Source organism: Marmota monax, unplaced genomic scaffold (assembly GCF_021218885.2).
Source record: "Marmota monax isolate L192 unplaced genomic scaffold, Marmota_monax_Labrador192_F-V1.1 WCK01_AAM20220418_F8-fsc00103, whole genome shotgun sequence".
NCBI classification, from domain to species: Eukaryota; Metazoa; Chordata; class Mammalia; order Rodentia; family Sciuridae; genus Marmota; species Marmota monax.
The window spans coordinates 1,135,654-1,162,647 of NW_026694286.1; the positions used below are offsets into that span (position 1 = coordinate 1,135,654).

A 26,994-nucleotide genomic window follows, 5' to 3' on the forward strand; every position below is an offset into this window, starting at 1 on the left:
AATTGCTGAGGCTAGCCTCAAACTTGCCATCCTCCTGTGCTACCTCCATACTTTTTTCCATAGTGGCTATACCCACTGCCTTTCTTCATACCCTCACCAGCACTTATCTCTTATCTCTTTGATAGAAGCCACTGTTTTAGGTTGGTCTAAACAAACATCAGAGATTGGAAAATTTAGAAAGAAGAGAAATTTATTTCTCATGCTTGTAAAGGCTGGGAAGTCCAAGATCAATGACCAGCATCTGCCCATAAAAAAAAAAAAAAAAAAAAAAAAAGCCCTCATCATAATATGGCAGAAGGGCAGGTAAGCATAAGGAAGACAGAAAAATCAGGTTCCGTTCATATTTTTATCAGAAACTCACTCACTCCTGCAGTAACAGCTATTATCCATTCACAGGGGTAGAGTCCTCAAGACCTGATCACCTCTTGTCAGTTACATTTCAACCTGAGATCAGGGGGCACTCAAACAGGGACAGCCTTCCTGACGTCTAGTCTTCCCTATGTCTGCAGACGTCTGACAGGCTCTATCCTAGGCCCTTGGAATAAGTAAAAAGCAAGGCAGACAGGGTTCCTGACCCCAGGGAAGATAAACATTAGACTGTGATCACAGTAAATCCTGTCATTTGCACTCGTGGGAAACCTGAGGTAGGGGCTGCTGGGTCCTAGTAGTTTATCTTTGTTTTGTTTAGTTTCGGCTTTTATTTTATCAAAGCTTTAATATATATATATATATATATATAGTTTTACAAGTTGAATAGCTTTACAAAGACAAATGGGAAGAAGAGGGAACCCCTCTTCTCTCTCACTTCCCCTTCCCAGAGGCTATTACTTTAAACTCCACCCCCCCCAACACCCCCCCCCCCCCCCCCCCGCCCCGTGCTGCGGATGGAACCCAGAGCCTCTTGCGTGCTAGGAGAGCACTGTCCCACTGAGCCACACCCCAGCCTGCTCTAAGCTCTTCAGATAAATCTCTTGAAATTTACCTCCATATCTATTGACTTCTTTTTGTGGAAATTGAGGATTTAACAATCTTTCATCTATTCCCCAAACCCCTACTTTCCATACAGAAAAAAACACCATATTTTTAACTAACGCCAATATTCAGTGTTTATACTGTATTGTCAATTATATGGCTCATGTTTACAGCTAAGCCCTGTGGTATATTATGAATGGGTCTTTCCTACACAGAATTCTGATTTTCTATAGTTAATAATTGTCTTACATTTTTCCTTTGCTTGGTTGTGTGTGGTGTGTGTGTGTGTTTGTGCACGCTGGTGTGCGTTTCCTATTTCAACCCAAATCCTTGTCTGGTTATTTGAATGTCCCTTCATTATGTTCAGACACAGCAGCTTCATTTTCTCGAAGAAACATCTCCAGGAGCTTCCTCATACCTCCCATCTGGACTGTCATCCTCTTTCCCCGTCACCCTGGGGTCTTAACCTGCCTCTTTTCAATTCCCCATTTTCTTTTGTATCTCCCTGCTCACTCTCTTATTTTACTCCTTTGTTTTGCTTGAGCACATCCTATAGTAGTTTTTTTCAGTTGTTGTGGTGCTAAGGATAGAACATGCTAGGCAAGTGCCCTTCCCCTGAGCTACATCCCTAGCCCATTCTAGTAGTTTCATGAGAAGATTGTGTAGGAGGTAAACTTTTTTGATACTTCATACTATAAAAATATTTTTACTCTAGTTTCAGAATTCTGCTTGGAAATATTTTTCCTTTAGAATTTTAAAAACATTGCTCATTTTCCATCTAGCTCCCAATACTGCTATTAAGAAGTTCTTAGCCATTCTGATTCCAATTCTTAATATATAAGTTGGATGGGGTTTTTGGTCCCCTCCCTTTTTCATTGTCATTTTAGTGGGATTTTAGGAGGAAGTAAAAGGAAATGCTTATTCTTGATCCAGCAACTGAGTTTTTACTTGTCAATCAATAATAACCTTTCATGCCATTAAATATCCTACAATATCATTTTTAAAGTATTTTTATTAGTTGTTGATGGACTTTTATTTTACTTATTTATATGTGGTGTGACATTCGAACCCAATGCTTCACACTTGCTAGGCAAGTGCTCTACCACTGAGCCACAACCCCAGTCCTCTACAATATCACTTAATAGCTTCAAAGAATATGATTGTTTGAACATAGTCTTGATACAATATTGTATATTGTATTTGAATAAGTGTCTTTCTCTGTTAAATTTTGTTTTGTCATTGACTATTTTCTGGAATACATTTCTAGAAATGTAATTGCAGGGTCAAAAGGATCTGAGTATTTTAATACATAGTACTGTAATATCCTTTAAAGATATTTATAGCAATTTACACAATCACCAGTGGTAGAGGAGATAAATATTTCAGCTTTTTTTTTTTTTGTGTGTGTGTGTGTGTGTGCTGTTGTGACTAAAAGACCTGACAAGAATGAATTTAGAAGGGGAAAAGTTTAATTTGGGGCTCAGAGTTTTAGACGTCGCAGTCCGTAGACACCAGGCTCCATTCCTTGGGGCTTGAGGTGAGGCAGAACATCATGGCAACAGAGTGTGGCAGAGGGAAGCAGCTCACAGGATGGTCAGGAAGCAGAAAGGCCCCACATGCCGAACACAAAATATATACCACAAAGGCATGTGCCCCACCTCCTCCAGCCACACCCTCCCACCTCCAGTAACCACTCAGTTAATCCCACCAGGGGATTAATTCACTGTTTGGGGTACAGCTCTCATAACCCAATCATTTCATCTCTAAATGTTCTTGCATTGTCTCACATACATGTGAGCTTTGGGGGGATACTTAAGTTAATATCAACCCCATTGCACCCAGAATAGCATTTCACTTATATATGACTTGATAACTTATGTTTTCCTTCTAGGGTCCCGAGATATAGTGTAAACTTTCAGTATGGCAAATAAGTGTTCTTTATTATTCTGTGCCAGGTACCAGATGCGCTTGGGAGTTGGGGCATCTGAATTGCAGCACTGGTTTACAACTAAGTTATTTGTTAGAATTAATTTTAACAAAAATAGCTGCTGCTCTCATCTCATGTGGAAGTTTAGGGGCGGAAGAAACAAATATCTGCAGCTTTCTCAATTTGCTTGTTTTCAGTGTAGTACGTTGGTTGCTGTGTTCAATTCCCTTGTAACGTGTCTGACCTCTTCTACTTACTTTCCATGGTCTCCTCCCTGTGGGCTCCAGGTGGACAGTGTTGGTCCCCTTCCGGGAGCCCTTTCTAGGGCATGGCTCCTGTCTTATTCTCTTGCTGCAGGTTTTTTTTTTTTTAATTTCTGATTTTTTAGTTGCAGATGGACACAATGCCTTTATTTATTTTTATGTGGTGCTGAGGATTGAACCCAGTACCTCTAGGTACTAGGCAAGCACTCTGCCACTGAGCTACAACCCCAGCCCCTTGATAGCCTCTTTTTAATATTAGATTACTTATCTCTGTGAACACACTGTTGAATTTATTTCCATTTTATGACTCATCGCTATCATTATCATTTTTTTTAATTTGGACTGTCTCCTTGGGAGATATTTTATTAAAATAGGACTACCAAATATTGAATGTCTGTGATCTTTGACCTAAGGCATCTTACTATATATGGCTAGATGGCTTATTATTAGGAGACACCAGTGTAGTAGTTGCTATATCTGTCCTTTGATTTTAGTTTTGTTGACCTCTTCATAGGACCAAGGGATATCTATAAGATTCTTAGCATAGGGATGCTAATAAAAGTTTTTTGTTTTTTTTTTAAAAGAGAGTGAGAGAGGAGAGAGAGAGAATTTTAATATTTATTTTTTAGTTATCGGCCGGATACAACATCTTTGTTTTGTATGGGGTGCTGAGGATCGAACCCGGGCCGCACGCACGCCAGGCGAGCGCGCTACCGCTTGAGCCATATCCCCAGCCCCAAAAGTTAAAAGAACATTCAGGAGTGGTTTTGAGGATAACCTCAAATGATCTGATATTTTATATTATCATACCTTCCAACTGCTAATGGGGGGCTTCCTATGGCTTTACGGTGTGCAGTCAATGACTGGGTGTGGCCACATTTCACTAATGTGGCAACAGTGTGTTCACATGACAAAGTAGTTATTTCCCTTCAGGGTGAAAGAGACCATGGATGGCCTGTATATGATATGTGCATTTTCTCTTAACAATCCTAGTAGACCCTATTCCTCCTCTTTATAGATGAAGGGATTATAGTTCAGAGAAGTTAATTAACTCATTTGAGTACAAACAGTAAATAGCAGAGCCAGAGGTACATAGAGGTTTGTTTGACTCCAAAGCCCATCCTGTGTTCCACTCCACCACAATAATTATCTAAGTTAGATAGAGGGCTTGTAAGGGAAGATTTAAGCATGTCCTCTAGGTACCCCCGTTTATTGTCTTCGCAGCAGATGTTAACTGAGGTCCAACCTTTTCTTTATAATAGATAACGAACCAAGCCAAGTCTCAGACCCCACGGACATTGCACCACCAACTCGTGCAGGAGAACCGAGTCAGAAGGTGGATCCCAAACAGGGGCCTGAAGAACTTCAGGATAAGAAAATCCAGATGCTTGAGGAGAAGGTTCTCCGACTCACAAGGACAGTTCTCGACCTTCAGTCTTCCATTTCAGACCTGAACGAAAATCTCAAACATGCTACTCAGGATGATGCCAGCAAACCGACCTCATGGCTGGGCGACCCGCATCCCCAGCCGGGGCCTGGCAGTGAGATTGCCAGAGACACGGAAAGAGCCCAGCCTCCCGGAGTCCTCAGTAGTAAGGAATCTGGTATGAAGGACATTAAGTCTGAATTGGCCGAAGTCAAAGATACTCTGAAGACCAAGAGTGACAAGCTGGAGGAGCTGGATGGGAAGGTGAAGGGTTACGAAGGGCAGCTCAAACAGCTGCAGGAGGCTGCCCAGGGCCCCACGGTGACCATGACCACCAGTGAGCTCTACCAAGCCTACGTGGACAGTAAGATGGATGCTCTGAGAGAGGAGCTCATGGAGGGGATGGACAGGAAGCTGGCCGACCTGAAGAACACATGTGAGTACAAGCTGGTTGGCCTGCAGCAGCAGTGTGATGACTATGGCAGCAGCTACCTGGGGGTGATAGAGCTGATCGGGGAGAAGGAGGCGAGCCTGAAAAAAGACATCAACGACCTTCGAGCCCGGCTGCAGGATCCTCCAGCCCAGCCGAGTTGCTGCAGCAGGGGAAAGGGTGGCGACTTCGGTGAGCAGCTCAAGACGTTAGAGCAGAAAATCGAGAGAGTGGCGGAAGCCACCAGAATGCTGAATGGTCGGATGGACAACGAGTTTGACCGCCTCATGGTTCCGGAACCAGATGTGGACTTTGATGCCAGATGGAATGAACTAGATGCAAGGATCAACGTGACGGAGAAGAACGCGGAAGAACATTGCTTTTACATTGAGGAAACCCTCCGGGGGATCATCTCTGGGGAGGTCGATGACTTGAGGCAACTTCTGGATCAGAAAATACACTCTCTGGAAGACCGTCTGGGGAGCGTCCTCCTACAAGTGGCCAATGACACTGGTGGTGAATTTGGTCCCCCAGGGGCAGCCCTGCCTGGGCTGTCTGGATCAGGCAATGAACAGGTCATGATAGAATTAAACCACCTGCGGGACAAAGTTCAAATGGTTGAGGACATTTTCCTGCAGAACTTCCAGGGAGGACATCTTGGGTTGGAAGGTACTGTACCAAACAGAGAGGACCACCTAGCGGGTGATAGCCTGAGCCTTTTGAAATCTCTCAATGACACGATGTATAGGAAGTTTCAAGAAACCGAGCGTAACATCCAGAAGCTTCGAGAAGATTTTAGTCGTCTTTATTCTCAACTAAACCACACAGGTAATGATGTGACTCATCTTCAGAAGGAAGTGAGCAATTGTAAAGCAGGTAAAAATGCTGCAGCAGGTGGTTTTACTAAGGTGGGTGAGCAAGAAAGGATGGTGGAGACCCTCCCGTCTCCCCAGGACCCTGTGGCTCAGTGTTGCGGTCAGCTGGAGGAGAGGTGGCAGAGGCTCCAGAGCCAGGTCCTGTCTGAGCTGGACACTTGTAAGGAAAATATTCATGGGGTCCAGAGGGGGGTCTCTGTGGTTGAGGACAGGGTGTCGCATATGGAGAAAACGTGCAGCAAGCTGGACTCCATGTCGGGGAGTCTGCAGAAGATCAAAGAGGGGCTCAACAGGCACGTCAGCAGCCTGTGGAACTGTGTCAGGCAGATGAACGGGACACTCAGGTCGCATTCCAGAGACATTTCCGGCCTCAAGAGTTCCGTCCAGCAGTTCTATAGCCACGTTTTCCAGATTTCTACTGACTTGCAAGATCTGATCAAATTCCAGCCATCGGCAAGTAAGTTGAACTTGACCGTTCCGTTTCTTGTGTGCATTTGTGGTGCCTCTTGGATGGTTTGTGGAGTTAATCCCAAGTGTGGCTCCGGGTTTAGTGCCAGTTCATGAATGGTTTGGTGTTCAGTAGCAATGAGATAAAGGCCGGCATTAAGAGTGTGTATTTAAAGCTTTCAAACGAATTTGATGTCATGGTGGCATTCAAACACAAAATCCACATATCTTACAAGATCACCAAATTGGAAGTTAAAAAGGAAAACTGGCCCTTCGCTACAGATAGATGGCCAAGTATCGATGACACTACATGCCGGGGCACTACGATTTGGGGTCAGATTTTTGGCACAACAACTTGGATAGGGGGTATTGCTGTTCCCATCTCTACCTGGGGAGTCCCCTAGATGCTGACCTGGTCACCTCTCTCCAAGCTTCACCTATTTATGTCATCAAAAGCTTTATCATCATTGTCTTTGGGTTGCTACCCTCTCCCTAGAATCTAGGGCTTAGATCATGGTGGATAGGATGCTGTGGATAGGATGCTGTCATATTTATTTCCAAAGACCTGGGCAGGACCCTGGGTAAAAGCAGTTTAGGGGCAGTCACTGTCCAAAGTCCCGTGGTGCTGTGATCTGGAAGTGCATTAGAAGAGGTAAGAGGACTGCTTGTAGCACCTTAAACTTTCAACACATATTTGTTGAATGAATGAATAGTCTCTTGATAGTTTTGAGTAATACATTCCATTGTTTGTTATTCGTGGCTAAACACATAATCCCTGAAGGACAGAGCTTCTCTTATATCTAAATTCTATTTTTTTTCCCACTTTAAAAAATTCTAAATTTATTTGTAACCGATAACATAAAAACTATCCCTATTGGGGCTGGGGTTGTGGCTCAGCAGTAGCGTGCGCGCCTAGCACATGCGAGGCCCTGGGTTCGATCCTAAGCACCACATAAAAATAAATAAATAAAGGTATTGTGTCCAACTAAAAAATAAATATTAAAAAAAGCCTATCCCTATTAATAGAATATACCTGAATTCCCCTCCCCCTCCCCCTACTTCTCCTTCTCCTTCTTCCAGGGATTGAACCCAGGGCACTCAACTACTGAGCCACATCCTCAGCCCTTTTTATTTATTTATTTTGAAATTTTTTTTACATTTTATTTTTTAGTTGTAGTTGGACACCTTTATTTTATTTTATTTATTTTTATGTGGTGCTGAGAATCAAACCCAGGGCCTCGCACGTGCTGGGTGAGCGCTCTACCCCTGAGCCACAACCCCAGCCACCAGCCCTTTTTTGTATTTTATTTAGAGATAGGGTCTCACTATGCTGCTTAGCACCTTTCTGTTGCTGAGGCTGGCTTTGAACTCATGATTCTCCTGCCTCAGCCTTCCGAGCCTCTGGGATTACAGGCATGTACCACCGCTCCCGGCTGGATTCTTATCTTTAGATAGCCTCAATAATAAGCTAGCCTTTTCTAACTGGATGCAGGAGGTGAAAGGGAGCAAGAAGAGAGTTCAATTTATTTAGCACCTTATTCAATTTATTGAGCACCTTCTGTGTACCAGCGCTGGGCTAGTCCCTTCAGGGCATAGCTGATGAGCCCTGTGACAGCCTCACAGAGAAGGTGCATCCTTTTCTAGAGGGAAATATGTGCAAAGCCACACAGCTGGTGACAGGTAGAACTTGGGCTATATATAAATCCTTTGTGTTTCCCAGAGTTGAATGAAGAGTATTTGGCCCTTGGGACTTGCAGAGGGTCAGCGGTGTGCCCAGAAGGAAACTATTTCCTGACATCCCTGTCTTTATTTTCTCCTCCCCACCTCCCGCAGGTCTGTCACCTTTTCCTTCTGTTCACTCTGGGCCTATAAATACTGACTGAGATTTCATGGGCTCTGTGAGCCTGTGGAATTTTAAGATTAGGTCCCAGCTAAGACATAAAGCCGGGCTGGGCATGGTGGTACACACCTGTAATCCCTGTGCTTGGGAGGCTGAGACAGGAGGATCACAAGTTCAAAGCCAGCCTCAACAACTTAGTGAGGCCTTAAGCAACTTAATGAAACCCTGTCTCAAAGTAAAATGTAAAAAAATTGCTGAGAATGTGGCTTAGTGGTTAAACACCCCTGGGTTCAATCCCCGGTACCACCAAAAAAATAAATAAATAAATTTTTAAAAAAGATGGAAAGCTAGAACATGGGAGGTGGACAAGCCCTTCCCCACCTGGGGAGAGCCTCAGGAGGAGTGGGAAGGGGTCCATGTAGTCAGGAGGGAAAATGCTCTGGACGGTGACCTCAGAGCAGGGTGCTTATTTTGCAGATAAGGAGTTACCCAGTTTGAACAGGACCAGGCATCTGGCCTCCTCCCCGTGCCCGGCCCTCTGCACTGTATATGACTGGCTCCTTCCTCCCTGGGCCCACTCAGCTCCTATATCTCTGGAATGTTGAGTAGAGGTCACAAGACCTGTGTGTGTTCACAGAGTGATTGTCCTTTGTGGTGACAATGCTGTCTGGACTGTGCTTTATAATAACAGACTGGGCCAGATATTTCCAGTTGGTTTGTAGAGCCCTGGCTGCGTGGGAAGCTGTATTTGCTGTTTGACATTTGTCTGGGCAGTAGGAGCTGCAAGGGATGCCTTTGGACAGAATGTGGCTTCTCAAACACGGTCTTTGGGGCTGGACCCATTGTGAATGTGGACGGCATGGGCTTTTGAGAATTTCCATGACTGAAAAGAGCCAGAAATAAACAGAGCCTCATGCAAGCTTGTAGCACACCCAGGCTGAGGAGACCTAGAACCTGGACATCAAAGCTCCACAGGTGACCCTGGGGCTAAGGTCCCAGAGAAAGTCACATGTCTGTCAGTTGAGCGCTGACTGTGTACAAAGCTCTGTGAGGGATATAGAGATGAGCTGGCATGATCCTCACTAGCACAGCGGGAAAGAGGCACACAGGCCTGCAGAGAATGAATGCGGTCATTTGTAAAAAGCATGATGACGCCTGTAATCTCAGCAGCCTGTAATCTCAGCAACTTGGGAGGCTTGCAAGTTTGAGGCCAGCTTCAGCAACTTAGCGAGGCCCTCAGCAACTTGGACCCTATCTTAAAAAAGAAAAAAAAAAGGGTGGTGTGTGTGCACAAATAGTGTAGGGCTTGTTCTTTCAGTACGTAACCCCTTATTGAGCCCCTGGGACGTAGGTAATGGTTGTGTGTGGCACATGTGGATAAAAATGACAGTCTGGTACAGAAGCAAGCAAATCCATACCCCATTCCCATGACGGTCATGGGACTGGGGTATGGATGAGCCTCAGGGGGGCAGGTGGAGTGCCCACAGCTGCTGTGGAAGTCTGGGAGGGCATCTCCAAGGACGGGGCCCCTGAGTTGAGCCTATAAGATTGAGTAGGTATTTACTCAAAGGGCTGGGATGGGGAAGAGGCAAGGTGAGGTGATGTGACTGGATCAGTTATTTATTGCTGGGTGACCACCTCCCCAAATCTTGGTGGCTTGAAACACGGGGAGGTGTCATTTTCTGTTGTGTACAGGGACAGGTAACTTGGGCAGGGCTGAGCGGGGTGGCTCTTCTGCTCTGTGTGGCATCAGCTCGAGCCGCCCACTCAGCCTCCCTTGGCTGGCGGTTGGCTGGAAGATCCAGGCTGACTCAGTGGCCCAGATGGTACCTCTGGGATCCTCCACGTCGCCCCTCTCTCCCACGTGGCTAGGTTGGGCTTCCTCACGACATGGTTCCTAAGTAGTCAGACCTACTGTGTGGCAGAAGACTCCTAAAGAGAAAGGGGCCGCTGCTGGCCTCCTACAGGTGGGGCCCAAGAGCTAGCACGGAATCACTTCTGCCACATTCATTCTGTTGGTCACAGCAAGCTGGCTCTTGAAGGTGACAGGGCTGACGTGCCAGGTGGGAAGGGTAGTCATGGTGGTTATCATGCCTGCCTCAGTGGGTGCAGGACCAAAGGTGAGATGATGGGCTTAGGTTTGGACCCCTAACCAGATTCTGGGCCACATACACACACTCTGGTGCTTCTTCTCAGTCCATTGGCTCTTGACATATCCTGTTCTTTGGCAGCATCCCTGATGGGGCTCAGTTACCCAGGAGACAGCTGATGCTCAAATAGATGCAAGGATTTTTTTTTTTTTGGTACCAGGGATTAAACTCATGAACACCCCACCATTGAGCCACATCCCTATCCCTTTTTTGTATTTTATTTAGAGACAGGGTCTCACCGAGTTGCTTAGGGCCTTACTAAATTGCTGAAGCTGGCTTTGAACTCACAATCCTCCTGCCTTAGCCTCCCGAGCTGCTGGGATTATAGATGTGCCTCACCACTCCCGGCTCAAGTCTCCCGCCCCCATCAGTTCTTGACCTGTTATGCAGACACTTGGCTATTTTTTTAGCTAGAGGGATGTGGCTTTCACCTAGCACTCTGAAGGGCACCTGGTTTAGGAGAGATGAAGAACCACTGTGTCCCATCGTCACCGTCTCACCCTCAGCTCTCTTCACTCTACACCCCAGTCCCTTCATTCACTCAATCATCAGGTTTCTCCTGAGCCACGTCCCGGCGTCTCGGCCCTCGTGATCATGCGCTCTAACAGAAAGATGGGCAGTGAGCAGCCGCGAAAATATTGGATTTCAGGTATTGATCAATCAATGCCGTGAGGAATGATGAATCAGAAGGCGATGGAGGATGGGGGCAGGAATCTATTTTGGATGAATGGTCAGGGAAGGCTTCTCTGTGGAGATGACCTTTGAGTTGAGACATAAATATAAAGAGGGAGCAAACCCGACAGAGATGTCTGTGAGAATATGGTCCAGGCAGAGCTGGGCATGGTACACACATCTGTAATCCCAGTGACTCAGGAGGCTGAGGCAGGAGGATCTCATGTTAGAGTCCAGGCTGGGCAACGTAGGGAGGCCCTATCTAAAACAAGTTGTCAAGGTATGTGTGGGGGTGCTGGGATGTAGCTTGATAGGGGAGTGCCCCTGGGTTCAACCCCTGGGTACCAAAAACAAACAAACAAACAAAAATACCCCAAGGGGCAGGGTTGAGTTTGCCTTTGCCCTAATTGAAGAAGGCCAGGTTGTTCAAGTACATGAGCAAGGGGGAAGGCCATAGGCAATGGGTCAAAAAAATGGTTGGAATTGGATCATGCCAGATTTTTATAAGCTGTGATAAAGGATGGAATTTTTGTGTGTGTGCACACTGGGGAATCAAACCCAGGGTCTTGCAAATGCTGAGCAAGTGCTTTGTCACCAAGCTACATCCCCATCCCAAGGATTTTGATTTCAGTCCCATAGGAAACCATTGGGAGATTAGAGCCAGGGAGTGGTTGTTATTTCCCAGGTTTGGAATCATGGCTCCTCCACGCTGGCTCCTGTGACTTTGTGTCCCTAGCATCACTTTCTCCATCCAGCTGAACTGGAAATGATAGTGATGCGCAATCTACCTCAAAAAGGAGGCGTGAGAATCGACACCCCTGTGCAGTGGAGACTGGTCGCTCAGTATTTCCTCCCGTTCAGCCCTCTCCCCTCTGATGAGGACGATGATCTTTGTCCCTTTCTCTTCCAGGGCAGCCCCAGGCCTCCAGCCTGGAGCAGAGCGAGGCCTGGAGGCGGGCTGCTCTGGAACGGATGGACAGGGTGGCTTCTCTTTCTCTTCCCTGGACTAAGAGTCAGACTGAAAGCGTAGGCGCCTCCGAATCCCCCCTCCCAGCACCCACAACTTCACGTTCCACACTTGTTGACTGGAAGCTCGTGACAAATTGGGTTCTAAATGAAAAGGTTTCTAGATCCTTTTTCTGTGCCTGGTGGCCAGCAGGGTGTGGCCCTGGGCTCCGGGTCTGCTGGCTCTTGCTTTCACGGGTGGGCAGGAGCATCGGTCCTTGGACCATCTCGAGCACCTTCCCTCTTTCCCCAAGGCGCTTGGTTCTGCTCCTTCTGGAGCCAGTGGCCTTAGGTGGTCATGCACACACGTCCCTGGGGTGGGGCACATCCTGGGTGCCCTGATGCCTGCCATCCCAGGAAGTGGGTGAAGGGTAGTCTATCTTGCTGCCTTGCATCCAGATGGCCCTGGCCTGTGACACAGGCTGGGTGCAGCCACCCCAGCAGGTGGATCCTTCTCCTGGCCTGGCATTGAGGTGATGCTGAGCCCAGATGGAGCCCCAGGTGGCACTGATCCTCTCCGGCTGGGGAGGGAAAGGAGGCTGGTATTGAGGAAGGAAGGTGGGCAGAAGGACCCTGCTGTGAGTCAGGAAAGTCTCTTCCTCTGCGTCACGCACACCGGAAGGGACAGCGCTCCTTACACACCGCAGCAGTGTTTCGACATCATCTGGGTCGCAGCAGGGCTTCCCTCTTCTTCTTTCCCATCCCTTTCTGTTCACGTCTCGGCTCCTTCTTCCTAGTACTTGAATTCTCTTAATCACATCATTTCTGTTTTTGTCAGCTTTTTTTTTGTGGCTGTGAACAAAAGACCTGACCAGAACCATTAGAGGAGGAAGAGTTTACGTGAGGCTCACAGTTTCAGAGGGCCTCAGTCCATACAAGGCCAGCTCCATTGCTCTGGGCTTGAGGTGAGGAAGGACATCATGGTGGAAGGCTGTGGAGGGGGAGAGCAGCTCAGGACATGGCATGTAGGAAGGGGAGAGGGAGACAGACCCCCAGTGACCCACCTCTTCCAGCCGCACCCTGCCCTGCCCACAGTTAGCACCCAGTTAATGCCTACCAGTGGACTAAGGTGTGATAGGGTGAAGGCTCTCAGAACCCAGTCGTCTCGCCTCTAAACTTTCTTGCATTGTCTCTGATGAGCTTTGGGGGAACACCTCATACCTAAAGCACAACGATTTCTTTGGTGTGTTATGGATTTAAGAATCCTATTTTTATCAAGTTGCCCAAGTAAAGCAGTAAGAATGAGAAAGCACAGACTATCAAAATAACTGTTGGGCCGTGAAGTTTGGCCGGGGTGAGTGGCCTGTCGCCAGCGTTATCACAGCTTTGGCCACTGACTTGCCGTCAGCCGAGGTTGGGGTTGATTTAGGTCCAAGACAGCGTGGATGGGCTGAGTCACAGGCTTACAACTTTATATAAAGGCCAAATCAGCTGTGTGTATACATCAGCACCCCCAAAAAAGACAAAAGGAAAAAGAAAGGCTGAGAGTTCACACCCTTCTGCCCTGTGGGCATCTGGTTTTTGTAATGCTCTTTGGTCGATATAAGTGGCAGCTGCTTGTCTCCATGGTGACCTGGAATCTGTACTGGCCCTGTTCTAGATCCCAGCTTGGCCCATAGCTGCACCCATAGAACCGCAAGGGATCCTTATAGAGAGAGGACTCCTGCTCACTTAGGGGATGCCACTCTGCAGGGATCAAGTGAGCCCCAGCAACGTGCAATTAAAACAAACCCTAGCTCTGGTTCTGAAATGGGAAGGGAGGTCGCCTTGGAGGTGGCAGGTAGGATTAACCATTAGGGTAATGGGGTGCCAGAAAAGGGGTGGGGGCGAGGAAGGGAGAAAGAATATAACCTGCCCATCTTGGCACTACAGCACCCACAGAAGGTCGGCTGGGCCTGTGTGAGCCCTGTACAGACTGTTCCATCTAATTATTCTGACTTCATGCAGTGCTGGGGATTGGAACCCAGGGCCCGTGCATGCTAGGCAAGTGCTCTACTCCAGCCCCCTGATTCAGTTATTGATATGCCCCTCCCCTATGGCTTATCCATATAAATTTTATAATTGGCTTGTGAAGTTTTAACAAAAAAACACAAGTGATGCTGATGCTCAGATAGGTAAGCCCCACTCTCTGTGGAAAGTGATAGCAACGCTCTTTCCAGTTCCAACGTCTTGGTGGAGATCTTGGCCAAGGCTGTCTTGCTATTTCAACGTTCTCTAGTTCCTACTTTGCACAAACTGAGATCTGCATTCCCTAGCTAGCCTATTCCGTTCCACGGGGTTTCAAGGTTGGCACGTCTGGACTGGTGTTTTACAGCATGGCCTGTGCAGTCTCTGCTCTTGAGGAAGAGCAGTCCCTTTTGTGATGCAGCCAGAGAGAGGTTTTTTGTTTTTTGTTTTTTGTTTTTCTCTTCATTCCAATCACAGCAAAAAGCCTTGAGTTGGCCACTTCTCCTGGTGGATTATTCCAATGCATCTAAGCTTCCCTTCCTGTGTTGTCGAGAGAACAATCCAGGTTCTCTGAAGAGCTGCTTCTCAGCCCTGAGGGGCCTTTTGCATGCCCACCTGTCAGGCTGACTTATCGGCCACTTCCTGGCCAGTCTTCCTCACCCGGGGTCCCTTCAGCCCCCGTTTCTCTGATTTCTTGATGAGGCAGGTGCTTCTCATGCCCAGGGCATGATGGCTGGGGTTTCCTCCCAGGAACTGGGGCTCTGCCACTGGTGTGGCTGACTTCCCTGAAAGCATCCCATGGCCCCCACTCGGTGTTCTGTTGCTCAGCATTTTGGTGGATTTTTGTTTTCAAGCCTGGATCAGCGTTTTTAAAATACTCCAGTTGCAGCATTTGCTTGGCAGAGACACCCTTTAGATGCTAGGGAGATGGTCTGACCTCCACTGGACCTCGGATGGATTACACTTGACACCTGAACAGTGCTTTACAGTTAGCAGAATGCCTCACATCCCTCACTTTGTCTGATGGGCGTTGAATTCTGCCTGGTGACAGGAGGACACAGCAGGGTGAGCCCATTGCATGGATAAGGTTGATAACTTGAGAGATTTCAGCCTCAAACACAGACCCTAACAGTGTAGGCTGGCCCTTGTCCCCAGCTCCTTGTTCATCGACTAGACACCCCCCAGTTGCCAGGTGCAGGGCTAACCCCATGCCCCCAGGTCCTCCCACAGCCCAGCTCCTCAGGGCACTTGTTGGGAGCAGGTTTCTTTGAAATTGTCTTTTAATAGGAGCTTCAGAGAAGAGGGGTTGGAGCCAGTGCTGGGGGTCAGGTCCCTCCTGCCTGCTTGTGGTGGCATGAGCCCCCCACCTCTTGGCAGCCAGGCCAGGTACCTCGGGGCCGATCTGCCCCTGACTCTTCATTCCTCAGGCATTATGTCCCGCAGGGAGTCACACTTGGCTCCTGCGAAGAGTTGGATTCAAATGGTCACTCCGTGAATTGGAACCATGTGTTCTGTGCAGCAGTCAGCCACGGAGAGGGATCCTTCCAGAATCACTGTCCAGTCTTTGTTGTGACTTGGTAATGACTGTCTGTGCTGGAGCGCCACGTGACGCTGTGGGTGGGGCCTGGGCTGGGAGAGGCCGGGGCTGGGGGTGATGACTGGAGGGTTGGGGGCCTGGACAGTATCTTGGTTCATTCTTTTTGTTCTCTGCCTTCCACTTGGTGTGATAAGCTTTGGTGTTGAGAGAGTGATGAATATTTAAAAAAAAAAAAAATTGTCCCATGTGTGCTGCCCCCAGTGGGACCCCAGAATGGCAATGATTTTGGGCAAGATTCAAGTGCCCAATTTAATGGCTGAGAGCAATTGGGCCATGACCCATAGTACCTGTCATATTTTCAGCCTCCTTTTATTTACCAAACCCTTCAGTTGCTCAATGTCATGTACTAGGCTCTGTGCCAAGCCCTGGGGATGAAAGATAATTAAGATGTATAATCACCAGACAGCCGGAGAAGAAAAATACACAAAATCAACAGTCTCTGGAGGCCCCAATTTTTGCTGGTTCAGAGAGAAGCTTGCTCAGGGCTTGCTGCGCAGATCCAAGAGGGCTTCATGGAGGAAGTGGTATTTGAACTAGGATTTCAGGCTTGGGGGCTGGAAGAGGCTATTTTAGGGGGGAGTTCACAGCAGAAGGAAACACATAAAGCCAGGAAAAGGCAGATGAGAGCTGGGCACCAGCGAGGTAGCTATTGCCAAAGGAGGTGAGGGACTCAGTGTCAGGAGATGGAGGACTAGAAGGGGAGATGGGGAGAGCCATGGCGGATTTCTGATAGAATACTGATTAGGAGATTTGGTGAATGAGGACCCATCTGAGGGGCCTGTACTTTGCCATTTGTTTTTAATTTATTTGTTTTTAAATTTTTGGTACTGGGGATTGAACCCAGAGGGGCTTCACCACTGAGCTACATCCCCCTCCCGTTTTATTTTTTAGTTTGAGACAGGATCTACTGAGTTGCTGAGGCTGGCCTCGAATTTGCAATCCCCTTGCCTCAGCCTCCGGAGCTGCAGAGGTTACAGGCGTGCACCACCACACTTGGCCGTGCTTAGCTATTTTAAGATATTTTGCTGATCGCAATTCATTCAGGGTTGTAGGACTGAGGAAAAGGTATTTTAAAAATTTGGATGGAGGTACATAAACTTGGGCTAAAGAGCCAGGAAGGAACCAGAATGGAGGAAGGAAAAATGATTGAAAAGAGAGGAGCAATGTTGGTTGGAGCAAATCCAAGAAGAGAAGGGAGGTGTTGGGGCTCGGGGCTGGGGTGGAAGTGTGTGTGCCGGGGAGGAAGGCAGCTGCTGAGCTGGGGGCAGGCGGTGGCAAATGAGGGGAGCAAAGAAGACAGACAAGGAACACACTCAAGCATGCTTGAGTTGGAGGCGAAAGAGTGGAAACTGGCCCTTGTGAGTGTCTCCTACAATTAAATTTTATATGAAGAGGTAAAATAGCACTGAGAAGCTGATACTGAAACCTAACCCCCCACACCCCATTTCCCTTCTACGACTTTTCCAGGTGTTCCTCCCTGCCCCCCTTGATATTTACCTCTTTACTTCTAAATTGACTTATCAACTTTAGACATTTTATATTGGCTTCCTCTCCTCCCAACTCCAAAGTGGTTATACTACCATAAATCAATTTTCAATATTTATGCTATTAGGAGCACCATAGCTCCCCATGGTCACATTGCATTCTTTAACTGCTTTTCCGAGTTAGCAGTCAGTACTTGCTTAGATTTTATATATCTATTTTGGATTCTTCCCATTCTCCCAACAGCCTCTCAGTATAATTTTATCTGCCATAAAACTTATCAGGCCATTTGGCCAATTCCGTTTTTTTAAAAAAATTGGAAACCTCATTTCTGGAATTCTTTCTGATCCAATCTGGGTCCGTCATTTTTCTAGATTGACTCTAAGGCTTTCAATCTGAAACTGCTTTCACTAGTTGTTCTTCAAGAAACAGCTTGCACCTTTTTTTTTGGTGTGAGACCCTCTTTCTGACTCTTTTTCATGGCTGACTCCTTTATTTCAGTGGAAAATAGTTTCAATTGTTTTTTTTTCTTTTTTAGTATTTTTAAACTTTTTTTTGTAGTTATATATGACAATAGAATTTATTTTGATATATTTATACAAGCATGGAATATATCTTATTCTACTTAGGATTCCAGTCTTGTGGTTGTGCACGATGGTGAGATTCACTCTGGTCTATGCATATATGTGCATGTCAGATTCATTATGTCAGATCCATTCCACTGCCTTTCCTATTCCTATCCCTCCTCCCTTCCCTTCATTCCCCTTTTGTCTAATACTTTGAACTTGGAATAGCTTTTAAAGAAAAGGGCGCTTTTGAGGGGTTTTGTTCTGTTTTCTTTTAAACTATTGCGTTTCTGAAAATGTCTTCATTTATTTACTTATTTTAGTCGTAGATGGACACAATACCTTTATTTATTTATTTTTTAAATGTGGTGCTGAGAATCAAACTCAGTGCCTCACACGTGCTAGGCTCTACCACTGAGCCACAACCTCAACCCAAAATGTCTTTATTTTGCTCTCATGATTGATGGGTATTTTGGCTAGGTATAGAATTTAAAGTTAATAATTATGTTCCTTCAATATTTGAAGGCATTGTCCTTTTAACTTCTGGTTTTCCACAGTGTTGTTGAAGAGCTTGATGATGCCCTTGTGGTTTGTACTTTTTATGTGTTTTCTTTTGAAAGTTTGTGGTATCTTTTCTTTTCTTTTTTAATATTTTTTTAGTTGTAGGTGGACACAATATCTTTATTTATTGCTTTTGTGGTGCTGAGGCTCAAACCCAGTGCCTCATATGTGCAAGGCTGGCACTCTACTACTTAGCTACAGCCCAGCCCGAAGTATCTTTTCTTTATCTTCAGTGTTCTGAATATGCTGTGGTGTTTTAGTCTTCTTGTGTTGCCATAATAGAATACCAGAGACTGGGTAATGTATAAAGAAGAGATTTCTCACAAATCTGGAGGTGGGATGTCCTAGGACATGATACTGGCATCTGGTGAGGGCCTCAATGTTCAAAGGGCAAAGAGGCAAGCAAACTCATGGGAATGAGAGAATCACAAAGGGGATAAGCTCACTTTATAACAACCTGCTCTGGAGATAACTCACTCCCATCACATTCACCTGCTGTAAGGTTGAGAACCCGATGACCTGAACACCTGGCGCTGTGCCCCACCTCCACCCCTGTTGCATTGGGGATTAAGTTCAACCTGAGTTTTGTATGGGACATTCAAACCATAGCACTTAGACTTTTTATTCAACAATGATGCTAGGATCTTTAATTTTCTTCAGTTCTGGGAAATTCATTCTCTCCTTACCACCCCCCCACCCCTACTCTACAGTTTTTCTGATCTTTTTCTAGAAAGACTATCCGATAATTTTCTTTTCTTTTTTTTTAATGTTTATTCTTAAGTTTCAGGAGGACAGAATATCTTTATTTTACATTTATGTGGTGCTGAGGATCGAACCCAGTGCCTTGCGCGTGCTAGGCAAGCACTCTACCACTGAGCCACAACCCCAGGCCCCCACCACCACGTGATAATTTTCTTATGGTTTCCTCCTCCTGTCCATCATTTTGTTCTACCTTCTGAAAGATTTCCTTGATTTTGTCTATCAACCCTTTTATCAGACTTTCTTATTTTGGCAAACATAATTCTAATCTGCAAAGGCTCATCATATTCTTATTTCTTTTAATTTATATTTTAGTTGTGGATGGACACAATACCTTTATTTTGTTTATTTATTTATTTTTATGTGGCTCTGAGGATGGAACCCAGTGCCTCACACGTGCTAGGCGAGTTCCGTTTCACTAGTTGTTTAGATAGCTTGTTTTGTTCTGTTTCATACTGGTGGCTTTCCTCAAATTCCAGGTGACCCTTACTTGGTTCATCTTTAACAGTGAACTCTAAATAGGGTTTCATGACTAGATTCCATTTCAGGGGCAATTCTGAAGAACTGATCAGAGGTATGAGCAAGTGTCTTCAGGGCTGAGCAGGAGAAGGGGTCTATTCAGTGTATATACTTTGACTTAGTGCTTTTATACCAGTGTCCCCATGTCTATACTCCTTCTGCCTCAGTGTTGTTTTTTTTTTTTTTGAATTTTTTTTTAATTGGAGTTGGACACAATATCTTTATTTTTATGTGGTGCTGAGGATCGAACCCAGTGCCTCATATGTGCAAGGCGGGCGCTCTACCTCTGAGCTACAGCCCCAGCCCGTGCCTTGGTTTTTCTATCACACCCAGACCTTCTCAGTGACAGAAGCCATTCTGTTGTATGTAATGAGTGAACTTTTTGGTACATAGAATGGAATTAGCTCAGTACCATCCTTGGGAGAACAGAGACAATGATCAAATCGTTTTCTGTAGGGCTTAATTCTCAACATGAAACATGGGTTAGGAAAGGCTGTTTGAGAAATAACCTCTCTAGGGGTGGTCTGGGAACCTGGCTGTGGGTGGAGGGGAGCATGCATTTGATCTGCCATATTTACCTTAGAGAATGCTCACTCTAGACACTGGGCCACAACACAATCACTGTTGCCCAGCTGTGATTATGCAGCTTTGGAACCTGGGGCATCGCAGGACCAAACAGAGGAGGTGGGTGTTTGTTTTCCCTTTGCAAATGGAATCTCAGTCAGACTGGTTATTTTTAGAGGGGTGCTCGGGAATGGGTTCCTGGAAGGTTGGTTCTGAGAATGTATTTGGAGAAGAAATGGGCGGCAGCTTCTGGATGAGTCACAGTGACCATCTCAAAAAGAGAAATGTGAATCAGGAGGTTCCTCTGTGGGAAATTCCTTCCACTGGTAATCCACAGGGTGTGGTGAGACAAGTGGGCATGCCTGCTCCTTTGGATCTATGTCAACTGCAGAGAGGGGTTCCCTGAAATATGCATAGATCACTGGCTGGGGATAGATGTGGGGTCACCACAGCAGAGTTCCTCAACAATCAGCTGACCCTGAGACTAGCTTGTGTTGGAGACTAAGGTGGCCAGTGGGTTCAGGTTCCTTTAATTTGTAACCTGTGATACCTCATGGCATAAGCATGGAGTGAAATCTGTTCGTTTACCTAAACGAACAAGCAGGATGCCATTTTGGAGAGTGCCTCTGTCTGCACAGGAGAGGCAGAAATCCTTTTGTGTTGGGCAGAGGGTCCCAGCTGGCTTCTTAGGGTGACCTGAAGGCAGCTTAACCGTAGCTTCTTCAGATGTGAGGCAAACTGCCCCAAGCTGTGGTGCTGTCTTGGATGTCCTGGTGGGGACAATGCTCTAGCCACGTGGCTGATGCTCCTGAGACTAGCTTGTGTTGGAGACTAAGCAAAGTCCCTCACAGACCTGAGACCAGCAATGACTTGGAGATTTTTTAACCCTGTGTTTCTTTCTCTTAATGCTCAGCGGAGGAGCCCTCAGAAACGCCCCAGCCCCTGGCCCCAAAGGCCCCACAGGTGCCTGCAAGGCCCTTGCCGTCGGAAGCCCCCACTGAACTGCCACAGCCCAAGCCAACACGGCCATCACCGGAGGACCCCGCAAGACGACTGCACACAGGCCAACGGCCAGTGCTGCCCAAGAGACCCCCGCAGCTGTGGCCCCCAGAAGAGCCACTGCCCCCACCAGCTCGACCTGGCTGGACAGGGCTGCCTTTCTTGCCTGGCTCCACCGGGGTCCTAATGGAGACTGGAGAGGCTGGGCCTCCGGGAAGGATGGGCGTGTCAGGAAGGGGCCTGCCCCAGGGTGTGGATGGCCAGACGGGACAGGAGGCCATCCCCAGCGCAGAAGGCTACGCAGGAGCACCAGGTGAGCCTATCACAGAGAAGGCACAGGGGACGGCTGCAGATCACCTGAGCCTTGGGGTACAGGGGTGGGTGTGCTGCCTGGCCCCAAGTGGGTTTAGGGTCCCAGATTTAGCGGGACAGGTTCAGAAAGAAGCTTGCAATAATGTCAAGGACCAGAGGGGGGTGATTTATGCTAATCTAACTAATGTTGGCTGGGACACTCCAGGGACAGCAAAGAAAATTATACTTAGAAATGTCATCATCTCAGGGGTTGGACTGTCTGTTCCACAGGGGCAGCTCACTGGGCTTCCCAGCAGGAGAGGTCTCCAGAAACCAAGTTTAGTGAGCCTGCTCGGGGCAAAGACCATTAGGGGCACAGCAGAGTGGGAGGCAGCCTCGCCACAGTCCTGGGACCTGGCATTCAGTGTCCCTAAAATTTAGTTCCTTCAATGCCAAGGGAGGATGGCAACAGAATCTCAGGGGATTAGGGTGAGAATGAAAGAGCAAAGGACTTGGCTGCGGAGCGTGCCACACGTGTCGTGTCACTGCTGTTACTGTCCTGGTGATGGTGTAGTCAGAGTTAAGGCACGAAGAAAAAAGGAGTGAGCATTCTGGGCTCCTTCCCCAGTGCCAGGTCTCCAGCCCCCAGCCCTCCTGGGGGCTGTTACAGGTGAGGAAACAGAGGGGGCAGATGATGTCGGCTTCCATAGACATTCCTGGTCCCCTCTGGGACCAGGCTGACCTTCAGGGGCACCTGATCATGGCCAGAGTTGGGGTTGGTCCCTGTTAGTGACGGCCTAGTGCACACATGACCAGCGAAACATGGTGGCTGCCTGGGTCACTGCTGAGTCTCTCCCTAGCTCTCCTTTTCCCCGTTCCTTCTCAGCCTCCTGAGCTACAGTGATCGCAGTTGCCTTTTCTAAGATGTTGGTCTTCCATTAGTTCCGTGTGTCATGGGTGACTATATTCTGCTGGGCTGTTTTTTAATCCATCCATGTCTGCAGGCCCCTGCCCAGCTGTCCACGCAGTCAGTCCAGTTGAAGGCCTCCCTGGTCTGACCCCAAGGCCCCAGCGCCCCACCTTTCTCTTTGGATTCCTGCAGCTGGCTTGCTCTCAGGGCCCTCTGGCCTGTCTAGGGCTAGGCAGGCTGGTGAGGAAGCAGGGCCAGGAGTGTGCAAATGTGCTTCCAGATCTGAGAGGGCAGCTCTCAGGATAGATTTCCTTGCTGTGTCTGTTTCATTAGTAATAGAGAATCAAGTAGAACACGTTGGCAGGGAGGAAAAAGGGACTCAGCAAAATGAGTTACTGTTTCAGGTCTTGACATTCCTTTCTCTTGTGTTTCAGGATACCCCAAGTCACCTCCTGTAGCCTCCCCAGGTACGTCTGCTCAGAGACAGGGCAGAAAAAAGGATGGTCCTCTGTAGCCTCTACGCTGCTCTGTACTCCTGCTTCCTCCCTGGGCTGTTAGCATGAGCGGAGCTTAGGGCCCGCCCGGCCCTTGCACACCCACAGCAGCAGGGCAGGCCCCTGCTGACTGCAGTGGACCGAACCCTTCAGAGAGGCTCGAAGGCAGCTCCAACACAAGGAATTTTCCACCCTACATCATCCCAGCTCAGTTTCCCAAGGGGATCACTGGGTGGGCCCGTGCCCTGGGTGGTCCTGATGAGCTTCCTGGGGGCCCAGGCTTTATGGGCTCATTAATAAGTAACTAGCTCCCTAAATGATTCTTTCTATGCACCCAGAACCTGCCCCTAGCTTATAAGCAGTTTTACACATGCGTATACCTGTCTTCCTCACACATGCAGTTAGTCACTCTCATGGTCATAGTCTACCTGTCTTGCACACATGCGCGCGTGTATACACACACACACACACACACACACACACAGTCTCTCTCTCATCCTTCTAACCAGAGCCAGTCCAATCCCAGGCTTCCTTAGCTGACTGCTGATCACAGATGAGGGTGACCTTCTGGCACTTGGGTACTTTGCCACTTTCAGATGAATAAAATGGTCCTGGGACATAGGCCTGATTTTCTGGCCCTGACACCTGTCCCTGCTCCAGATAGACCCCCCTCCCTGGAAACTGTCATTGTGTTGACATCCCCTCTCCTCCAGCAGGGGTTCCAGGGCCTGCTCTGGTGTCTTTTTCTGCTGGGCTTACCCAGAAGCCTTTCCCCAGTGACAGTGGCGTTGTCCTCTTCAACAAGGTGCTGGTAAATGACGGGGATGTTTATAACCCCCAAACTGGTGAGTACTTGCAGGGAATGTGGTGCTGCCTCCTCTTACCCCAGTGCAGGTGGGGTGCTCCCACTCCTGTGGGGTCAGGGAGTTCACCCTGGGCATGTGCGGCTCTGCCCAGTACTGTGGGAGGCGAGTGAGCAGCCACGTTCTCTAGTCATGAGGTCAGCATGCTGGCCCCTCATCACTGAAGGGTCATTCATTTTTGTATGGTACTTAAGAACGCTCTGACAGCCCTGGCCTATTGCACTGTGACCAGTTCCCTCCCAGCTGTCCTCTAGTGGCCACGGAGCACCACCACTCTTTCTCCACATCTGACAGTCACTCTAACCCCCCTGGAACTTGGCAAGCAATAGGCTTCCTCCAGAATCTTGTTTATGATGAACAGAGCTAAGAATGGGGCTGTGTTCTCTCCAGAAGGGGAGGATTCTGGCATTTGGGTCTCATACTGTAAACAGAATTACTTAAAAATGTATACTTCAGAGTCTGTCTGCAGTGCCTGCATTGTCCCCATGCCCTCAGCCCTGGGTTATTTTGGGGAACCCTGTGAGGATAGTGGGGATGGAGCTCCCCTCAGGCTTCCTGACAGCGCCATCCGCCTTCCTTTCCTCCATGGGACCCTGCGTGGGGATCTCCTTTTCCTCTGTATGAAGGGAAGGGCCTTTCTCATCAGCCCACCACTGTCCACCCAGGTTTGCTTGCCTGTCTGGACCACTGGGCAATCCCAAGAGAAGCATGGTTTCCTGGCATGCCTGAGCCAACCAGGCCAGGGAAGAGCCCACAGGGCAGGTGGCGTGAGGTTGTGGTCCTTTTCCAACCAGCCTTGGTGCCACTGGCAGTAGTTATTTGATGTGGACGTGGTGCTCCTGAGGGGCACTGCTTGTAAGCTATTGGAGAGGGACTTGATTGCCTTTTGGTAATTTTTAGCCACTGTCCTCACACTGGCCCACCTGGTCACTATTCAGCGAATCCCCTGTTGTGAGGGCATAGAAGCCCCCTGCAGAACTCGGAGAAACAGAACTCCAGGTACCCCAGGCTTTTTTAAGTTTCTGATCAGTTCATGGGAGACTGTGCAGCAGCATCACACGCCTTGAAGGAGTCACATGAGCTCACCTGTCTGCCTTCCTCCCCCTAGGGATCTTCACAGCTCCTTACGATGGGCGCTACCTGATCACAGCTACTCTCACCCCTGAGCGGGATGCCTACGTGGAAGCCGTTCTCTCAGTCTCCAATGCCAGTGTGGCCCAGCTGCACACAGCCGGGTACAAGAGAGAATTCCTGGAGTACCACCGACCCCCAGGGGCTGTGCACACTTGCGGCGGCCCAGGGGCCTTCCACCTTGTTGTGCACTTGAAGGCCGGAGACGGTGTCAATGTGGTGGTGACTGGGGGCAGGTTGGCCCATACAGACTTTGATGAAATGTACTCCACCTTTAGTGGGGTTTTCTTATATCCTTTCCTTTCCCACCTCTAGGGTGGCCAGGGAGAGGGGAGAGATAGTTGTAAAAACTCTGAAGCTTTAATATATTCAGTTTATGTATGTAACTGGAGCACTGATCTAGAGTTTTCTGCATACATCCTTCCACCTGCCCCTAAGATAAAGGCCTTACCTCGCTGTTGGGCCACCACACCTTAAGAGTTTGCAGACAGGTAGTGAGGAGTTCACCTATTTTTCTGTCACTCTAACTGGACAACTGGAAGACTTGGAAAGCCCCCTTGCCTGCAATCCGGCTCCCCTCTTGCATCTTCCCAGCCTCCAGCTCCGCGTCAAGGTTCCTGGGGAACACACCTGGTGCTACCTGTGGAGGTTTACACTGCTTCCCAGAGGGCAGGGCCGCGGGGTGGTGCCTTGCTGCTAGAGAGGAACGGCAGCTGGCTGAAGGTGGGGAGCGCGGTGGTGGTGGTGGGTAGCCAGCAGTCTCCTCCTCCGTAAACTACACGCGGGAGAAAAGTTTAAACACTGAAGTGCTAACGTGGCCCATGCCACCCCGTACAGGGACCCAGAGTTCAGTTTGGGTTGTTCCCTACCTGGCTAGCTGCCATGGCCTGGGACTCATCCCTGCTTACTGGGCCCTGGCCCCACTGCAAAAGGGGATGTGCCACACACTATTTATGAAACTTGTTGGGCTCCTTAGATGACATGTACAACTGAAGTGCAAAGACAGGGAGTGTCAATAAATATGTAAAACCACTTTGAGTTACTTCTCTAAGTCTGGTGCCTTACGGATTGGGAGTTACTGCTAAAAAGCAAACTGAAAGGCAATTGACTTTTTTTTTTTTAATTGCTGTAGAATGATCTTGCATAAATTAGTCTCTACTATAAAACTTATCTATGAGCAACCAGGCTGTATGCCTGGGTTTTATCTTTGGCTTGTAAAGGCAGACTAGCTGTGCTTGGAAGTCTGGGTTCGCCATGATCCCACAGCTAAAGAAGGGCTCTTCCACAGAAGACTGGAAACTCACATATAATCAGCAGATTTGGTCCCAGGCTGAGACCAAATCCTCATTGCTTCACTGCACAGATCACTGGCAAGACATAGCTTATGAACTCTTTAAGGTTCCTAAGCAACAAGAGGCTCAACACAAAACTGATCACTTCTGAAAGCTGAGATCATCTGAGAAGGTGGGCATCTTCCCAAAGTAAGCACACACTGTTCTAGGCCCAGGCGCAGTAATACTTGACTAGCGCCCCAGAAACCTGTAGGCACACCAGACCCTTTAGCACAGTGCGGATTCCGCTAACCAGGTTGGGAAGATGTGTTCGTCAGTCAAGTAAGCCAGGGGAAGGTGCACACGAGAGAAACAAGAGCTTTAGTGTCCTTGGCCTGCACTGAGCTGGCAGAAGAGGCTCTTGAGCTATAAAAATGCCTTGTGTTTCAAGGCCTGTTTGCAAAGAAAATTACAGGGTGGCCACTGCACACTTCAGTGCACTCATCCCCTACTGCAGCTGGGGAGAAGTGAACAAGCACTCAAGGTTTGCTGCTGACTATAATTCAGACCTCTGTCCAGGAAAGGGAGGAAGAATGGCCGTTCTCTCCCCTGTTTCTGCAGCTGGTGAATTGGCTAAAAGCAGCTGTCAGTGTATCCTTGGCTATCCTAGAAATGACTCATGGAAAAAAAAAAAAAAACCAAAGCAGTGGAGTGTTTTCAGGAAAACCCAGTTGGCACACATGCTTACACCCTCTTTCCTCACACTCCCCTTCTAAAGACTTCAGTGCCAAAGGAGACAAACACTCAATGGAAAAGCAGGAACCAGAAAGAAGGTAGGTAACAACTGCATTGTCTACTCTTCCACAGGCTGCTTCTAGTGCATCACACACAACTTAGTCATCCTCAGTGCAACTTGACTCATTTACCAAAATACATGCATTTCAGCTCTGTGCATCCAAGACAGGCAAAGCAGCATAATTATAGCAGGAGCCTGCATTTATTTCAAGATAAAATGAGATGAAAGCTAGACCCT

At 47.9% G+C, this 26,994-nt stretch overlaps 1 protein-coding gene across 2 annotated transcripts in view; it reads left to right on the forward strand.

Moving 5' to 3' along the window:
* The window catches only part of Emilin2 (elastin microfibril interfacer 2), a 51,604-nt gene extending 25,876 nt beyond the window's left edge, over nt 1-25,728 (forward strand). Inside the window, exons 4-8 of one of the 2 annotated variants that reach the window (XM_046467470.2) lie at nt 4,425-6,350; nt 20,916-21,314; nt 22,637-22,669; nt 23,410-23,541; nt 24,668-25,728. In XM_046467470.2, the coding sequence (XP_046323426.1) occupies nt 4,425-6,350; nt 20,916-21,314; nt 22,637-22,669; nt 23,410-23,541; nt 24,668-25,005 (2,828 nt within the window). In that variant the 3' untranslated portion in view covers nt 25,006-25,728. The remainder of the gene's footprint in view (nt 1-4,424; nt 6,351-20,915; nt 21,315-22,636; nt 22,670-23,409; nt 23,542-24,667) is intronic. The other variant, XM_046467471.2, reaches the window with a different exon arrangement.
* The last annotated feature ends 1,266 nt before the right edge of the window (nt 25,729-26,994 follow it).